The sequence below is a fragment of the Stomoxys calcitrans genome, chromosome 2, assembly GCF_963082655.1.
Source record: "Stomoxys calcitrans chromosome 2, idStoCalc2.1, whole genome shotgun sequence".
Classification (NCBI taxonomy): Eukaryota; Metazoa; Arthropoda; class Insecta; order Diptera; family Muscidae; genus Stomoxys; species Stomoxys calcitrans.
In genome coordinates, this window is record NC_081553.1 from 94,039,062 (window position 1) to 94,046,399 (window position 7,338).

Genomic DNA, 7,338 nt, shown 5'->3' on the forward strand with positions numbered 1-7,338 from the left:
GTGAGCGGCTCGAGCATTGAATATGTCCCGTTGTCTGGTTGAAAACTTTAAACATCCAGCTGTTTACTAGCGCCAATTTCTTCCAAAATGAATCCGCAGCAAAGTCATCAAACTTGCAGCTTGGTTTGATGCGAGGTTTTAGAGGAGATGTCTCACAAGATTGATCGTTAGCATCTATCCAGGGCCACCCTCCATCGCAGACGTACTCTTCATCGCCAAAGGTTTGGCAATTGTTTAATTCAGACTCCGAGAACAGGTGATAAGCGTCCATTTTAAAATTATAAATGATGTAATCACTCCGAAGGACTGGTATCAATCTTCTTCCTAGTCTCTCAAACGGCACGCCAATCATCTCATGAAGTTGAGACACCTGGTCACTAAACAGAGGAATCCAGACGGACACCACTAAGCGATTCTCTATGACCGATGCCTTAGCCTTTATCAATTTATATATGCTGCGTAGCTGATTCTCTGCTGTTCCTGGTAGCTTCAAGTGGTCTGGAATATATTCCCGAATTTTATTTATCTCCTCTTGCAGTTGTATAGGCGTAATCAAGGACGGGTTTAATTTCCCATGATTAATATCAATTAACAACGCCAGCATTTGCAGTTGAACCCTTTCGTTCTCTTCTACTATAATTTGAAGTTCCTTAACGACCATAAAGAACTTAGTTGATTCACGGTATACAAAGTATTCTTCTTTCACTGTTTCCGTGATATTGTCTACCCGATCTACTATACTTTTGAAGTTCTGATTAACTTCATCTGTAGTCCTGCGAAGGATGTTAATTGTTGACTCCACCACTGATGTTTGCTGCTTCACCAGAAACTTCAGGTTATACTGGTTATCTAATAGATTTTTCATGTTTAGCTCCATTGCCTTTCTATCCTCTGCATCCATAGTCCCGAAAAGAATGTGTTGAAGAGATCCGATGAACTCCAGTGGCGCGCGTTTCGACCTCTTGGTTATTAGAGGAAAGAGATACTTGTTCGTTTGTTCCATGTTCAGTAGCTGGCGTTCTATTGTATTCAATATATAATTACATTGTGGTTCGAATGTTTGCAGCTTCCCACAAGTCATCCTCATATCTTTCACCAAAGGATTTGCCTTCTCAATCACCCCAAAAAATGGCTCCATGTCATAATAAACAAGTAGATTCCATTTTGATGAGACAACATCCACCGATCCGACGTGGTCCAGGTAAATTATGGCAGATTCTTTAATTTCTTTCAACGAAGCTCCAATTTGTATAGGATCCGATCTAATGCAGCCAATATAGATTAAAAGTAGAGCCCAAATGTGCGACATTTTCCATCGTACCTTCTTCTCGACTCTGGTGTAGTTTACATGAGTCACATCCCGATTGTCCTGGACAGACGACACGTTCTCCAAAGGACATATCTTATTTACAGGTCTCTTCATTATATTTGAAGCTGTCTTTACCGTCACCGCTCGCACCAAGCTATCTTTACCAGGGTGAACCTGGGTAATCCTTGCCAAAGGCCATCTCGCTGGGTGCGTTTCCTCATTTTTTATAATTACCACCTGGCCTTCCTGAAGATTTTTCCTACTTGTCTTCCACTTATATCTTTGTTGCAATGTGACCAAATAATCATTGCTCCAGCTGCTCCAGAAATCCTTCTTCATTCTTTGCACCAGCTTCCATCTATCCAGACAACCAATAGCACTATCGTTGATTGACTCTGGCACCTCTATCAATGGTCGTCCAACCAAAAAATGACCAGGGGTAAGTACCTCCAAACCTTCGTCCGCTTCACTCATGCTGCACATAGGCCTTGAATTTAATATCGCCTCTATCTGAGCTAAAAGTGTGCTCATCTCCTCATACGTCATTTTGGTTTCTCCAATAATCCTTTTTAAATGATATTTCATCGATTTGACCGCAGCCTCCCACAAACCTCCTAAGTGAGGACTTGCTGGCGGGATAAAATGCCACTTAACTAAGTGGTTTTCTAAAACTTCTGCTAGATCAGCGTTCTGCCTAACGACTTTCTGAAACTCCTTTTCCAGACGACCGGCTGCTCCAACGAAATTAGTGCCATTATCCGAATATATATGTGCACTTTTTCCTCTTCTTGCAAAAAACCGTTTAAGGGCTGCCATGAATGCATCGGTAGTAAGGCCACTGACCGCCTCCAAATGAATCGCTCTTGTGGTCATACAAATAAACACAGCTATGTATCCTTTAAATGACCTTTGTCCTCTACCACTTGAAAACTTCATCGAAACCGGTCCTGCATAATCGACTCCGCAGTGATAAAATGGAAATGAAACTTTGACACGATAGTCTGGAAGAATTCCCATTAGTTGCTGCGTGTTTTGTTGCCTATAACGGATGCACACCGGACAGCTTCGTATAACCTTTTTTATACCGTTTTTCACATTAATTATCCAGAATTTTCGTCTCACGGTACATTCTACTAGGCGATTTCCTCCGTGCATCGTCTTGTAATGGGTGTCTCGTATAATTAAATAGGCCAGCCGTGATTTTCGAATGATCATAGGATGTTTTTGATCTAGCTGCAAATCAGAGTACTGAAGTCGACCTCCAACTCTTAAAACCCCCTCTTCGTCTAGGTACGGGTGCAAATTAGCCAGCTTGTGTCGATGATCCATCTGTCTGTTATCTCTTAGTTTTTGTACCTCACTTGGCCATTCTATCTTCTGATGACCTTTAACGATGTATTTCTCCGCCTTTAACAACTCCTCTCTCGTTAGATATGACGGGAAGGATCGGGTTCCCTTCAGTTTTTCAACAAACCGCAAGATGTAAGAGTAAACTCTTAGAAGTCTTCCATATGATGAATACCTTTCTATCAAATCGTTCAATAAGGTAGGTGCTTCCTTGGAAGCCGTGGAAGCGCATGTCTTCAATTCTGGAGGGGTTAGAGACCATTCCGCCTCCGGCAACAGCAGCCACTGGGGACCTTCCCACCATAGCTTTGAGTCTACAAGTTTATCTGGGGACACGCCTCTTGACCCCAAGTCTGCTGGATTCTCTTTTGACTTTACATACCGCCACTGCGCCTGAGATACCAAATTTTTTATGCCGGTTACTCGTGACCTTATAAATTTATCTTTGCTCTTGTTATTTTCAATCCAAGCAAGTGTAATTGTGGAGTCACTCCAGGCATAAACTTCCGATTCGGCTTTGACCACACTAATTATTCTATTTAGCAGCCTGGCCAATAGGAAGGCTGCACACAGCTCTAATTTCGGAAGCGTCTTTTTGTTTTTAATCGGGTTTACTTTGCTTTTTGCAGCCATCAAGGAAACTCCTTTATCGGTTTTAATATAAACCACTGCTGCATAGGCCTTCTCTGATGCATCCGCAAATCCCAAAATTTTAATTTTATTTCGGATGAAGAGTTTAGCCATCTAGGTATCTTAACGTCTTGTAGAGACGAAATACGTGTCACGAATTCTTTCCAGCTGATCTCCAAATCTCCATCGATTTTCTGGTCCCATTGCATCTCTAGCAACCATAAACTCTGAATAAACAACTTCGCCGTTATTATGACTGGTGTCAGCAACCCAAGCGGATCAAATATTTTTGCTAGATATGATAAAGCCAGCCTCTTTGTTGTACTCTCCGCTGGGTATTCCGATATTTTAAATCGAAATTCGTCTTCCTTCGGTTTCCACTGAAGTCCCAGGGTTTTTACATTAGTGGTTTCATTGATGTTTATTATTTCGTTCTCCTTGTCTTCTTTCGATGATTTCACAATGTGTTCATTGTTTGAACACCATTTTCTGAGATGGAATCCATAACCCTCTAAGTGCCTTGATATTTTGAATCGAAGCTGGAGACACTCTTCTATTGTGTCTGCCCCCGTAAGAAGATCATCCATATAAAAATCTTCTTCAATTATTTGCTTCACCTTCGTATCCGCGCATTCTTTCGCAATCTGCATTAAGGTTCTTACGGCCAAGAACGGGGCACTTGCTGTTCCGAATGTCACTGTTGTCAGCTGATATTCTTTGATTTCCTCATTCCTATCTTTCCGCCACAGAACATGTTGATACCGCTGGCTCTCCTCATCCACTATTATTTGGCGGTACATTTTTTCAACATCTGAAGAAATCACGAACCTTTTTAAACGAAAGTTGAGTAGTATGTCGAAGACGTCTCTCTGCAACCGTGGCCCGACATGCATTATGAAGTTCAGACTTCTTCCATTATTTGTACTCGCGGAACCGTCGAAAACCACTCTGACTTTCGTAGTCAGACTGTCCTCTCGAACAACCGCTTGATGTGGTAAATAATATTTACCGCTATGAATCTGTTTCACTGGCTTCATGTGCCCCAGTGCAATATATTCCTCCATAATTCTTGAGTATTCATGCTTCATAGCATTATCCTTGATGAGCTTTTTCTCCAGGCTAATGAGTCTGGCTGCTGCCTGTTTATACGATGTTCCCAGCTCTTTATCTTCTTTGAAGGGGATTTGAACTATAAACCGCCCTTCTTCATTTCTTTTCGTTGTAGCAGCATAATTATCCAAACATTTTTCGTCATCGTTTGTAACCATGTCCATATCCAACTCTTCAGTTTCCCAAAATCTTTCAATCTCTGTAGTGACATTGACACCTTTTTTCGCTACTGGGACTCGAATCGTTAATGGGCCGGACAACATTAATCCCAGCTTGGTATGTTGCCCCAACATTCCATGCTTCTTATGTATTCCGTTCTTTAGTATGTCCACATACACATCTCCGCCAAGCACCATATCTATCCTCTCGTTCTTGTAGTAGTTTGGATCAGCCAATTGAAAGTTTTTCCATACACCCTGGTTGTGTACTAACGAAGAATCCAAATGGACGGAAGCTAACGCTGGTAAAATAAGAGCTTCGACATCGAGTGAATAGTTGCTGGGAAATCTCGGATGGATCCTAACTTTTACTTTTGATTTTGCAACTCCCACCAAATTGTCACCTAGTCCATGCAATTCCATATTGGCCTTTTCTCGAGGGATTTGAAGTATCTGTGCTGCTTCTTCCCTTAAAAACGTTGACTGTGATCCTTGGTCCACCAAAGCTTTCAAGGTAACCATCTCTCCATGTATATTCTTGACCTGCACCTGAGCCGTTGCCAGTAGGACACTCCTTGTCCCGTTAGCAACACATGTAGTGGATGTCTTAGTTAGATGGAGTACCGAATGATGTTTAAACCCACAGGTTCCACATTTGATGGTACTATCGCATCTTGCATTCTGATTGTGGTTCAAGCATCTATGGCATATATTTTTTGTTTTAACCCATGATACTCGTTCCGCCACTGGCAATCTCAACAGACTTCGACATTCTTCCGTTAAGTGTCCTTGTTTTCTACAGTATAGACACGCACTTTTATCCGTATAGAGTGTCGTACTTTTCATAGGCTGCTGTTGCCGATGATTGTAATTGCTGCTGTACTTCTTTGTACCTGCTGCCTCCAAATTTTGATATCGTTCCTCCAAGAACTCCAAAACATCTTTAAGCTCCTGAATTTCTTTCGATTTCTTTGTATGCTGCTCGTATAATGATAAACCTTCTTTGTCTAGCTTACGGATGATTACACGCGCCATTACAGCATCCTCGATGTTGCATTTCATTGCTTTTAACCCTTGGACGCATTCAATTGTTGTATCAAGTAATCCTTTTACTTGTTTAGCGTTCTCACTACACACATGGGGTTGATCTAACAATCGGTCTAGTATCGTTTGAAACAAAATTCTTTTATTTCCAAAGCGTTGATTTAGTATCTCCCACGCTGGCTGGTAATTGCTTCCATCTGCCGGTAAATGTTTAATTACTTTTGACGCTTCTCCTTTAATATGAGCTTTCAGATAAAACATTTTCTCAACGTCCGATAAGCTCTCGGCATCATGTACGAGCTTCTTGTATAAATCATGGAAAGATGGCCATTCTTCCACGTTACCGTAGAAGTCCGGTATTTTTATCTCCGCTAGTTTTATAGGACATCTCTCCTCCTTACATTTGTCCAATCTTAAGATCAGCGTTGTTTTACTTCTTTTGTAGAGGTTTTCTACTTCATCAACTTCTTTAGTGATGTCTTCGTAAGACCCCTCATGGTTGATAGTGAGTTCCCATAATAGATCATTAATTTGATTCATCTGTGTTTCCCATGATCTTTTTGCTTCTTCCAGCAAGACTTTAATATTGAGTTGTTCCAACTCTAGTAGTTCTCCTACTAACTTTCGAATAAGTTTTCTTATTCTTTCCTTCCTTTTTCCCGCTATTCTTTCCTTCTCATTTTTGGACTCCCCATTTTCCTGCGGTTGGATTTGTTGTAATTTCAACCCCGACGATTCAGTTTTTCCAGTTTCCAATTGGCTGGCTGCATCCTCGTTCGTCTTTAGGGCTGCACAGATTTCCTCCACCAATGAGTTCACCTTCTCATAATACTTGTTTTTAAAGTACGGTTCCTCGGTGATACCCAATTCGGTTAACTTCGTGTGGTTATTTTTGAATTCCTGCCAAACTTGCCCCAACTGGGCTTTGCAGGTTTCCTTAGCCACACTTCTTGCGGTTTCCTTAAGGCAGCTTTGCTTCAAATTGATGATATATTCACCAATCTCATTTTGACGCTTGTATAACTGCTGACGAACCATTTTACTTTATTTGTAGTTTTGTTTGTTTATTTTTCTGATATTTTTATTATGTGTTTTTTTTTTTTTTTTTCTTCTCGTTGTCTAAAGCCACGAGAACGCTTCTTCACTGTATTTCCACTTTTTAGTGGATTGTGATTTCTATTATTATTTTTCTTCTCGTTGTTTAAAGCCACGAGGACGCTTCTTCACAGAATTTAATTTTTCAGTGGGTGTTAAACAATTTTTATTAAATTGCTTTATAGGCCTAGTTCCATTGAGCTTCTTACCTCGGGTGGAGGATAACTCAATTTTACGAAGGACCAAATGTTGAGCTGAATCTAAAACGCACTTCTCTGATGCTAGATTTATACTGACCATTTATTTTCAAATTTCCTATCACTACAATAAATGAAAATCTTAAAACTAAACTAGAACGAGATACCAACGCAGTGATATCTCCGTTTCTCCTTATCTGATATTTTACGATCCTAAGTAAACACACACATGCATTTCTTAGACTCATTATCTATTCCCTTTTTAAAAGTACACATGCAGGGTTTATACGGCTGTGCGTATTGGTTTTATGAGATAGGCGATCGTACAAATAGACCCTAAACCGCACACAGACTCTATAAGATAACAACGCGTGGGCTATGAAATGCTAATGCGTTATCTCTCATGTTCAAAATAAATGTATTTTGAACAGGCAGCTATATCAAAATC

At 40.6% G+C, this 7,338-nt stretch overlaps 1 protein-coding gene across 1 annotated transcript; it reads right to left on the bottom strand.

Annotated features, from left to right (window-relative positions):
• Window positions 1-3,288: 3,288 nt before the first annotated feature.
• Window positions 3,289-6,636, bottom strand: LOC131994710 (uncharacterized). Its single transcript, XM_059361537.1, has one exon. The coding sequence runs from the start codon at window positions 6,634-6,636 to the stop codon at window positions 3,289-3,291; it is 3,348 nt and encodes a 1,115-aa protein (XP_059217520.1).
• Between the last annotated feature and the right edge of the window lie 702 nt (window positions 6,637-7,338).

Coding starts and splice junctions, on each gene's coding strand:
- LOC131994710 (XM_059361537.1), bottom strand. CDS start 6,636: ATGGTTCGTCAGCAGTTATACAAGCGTCAAAATGAGATTGGTGAATAT.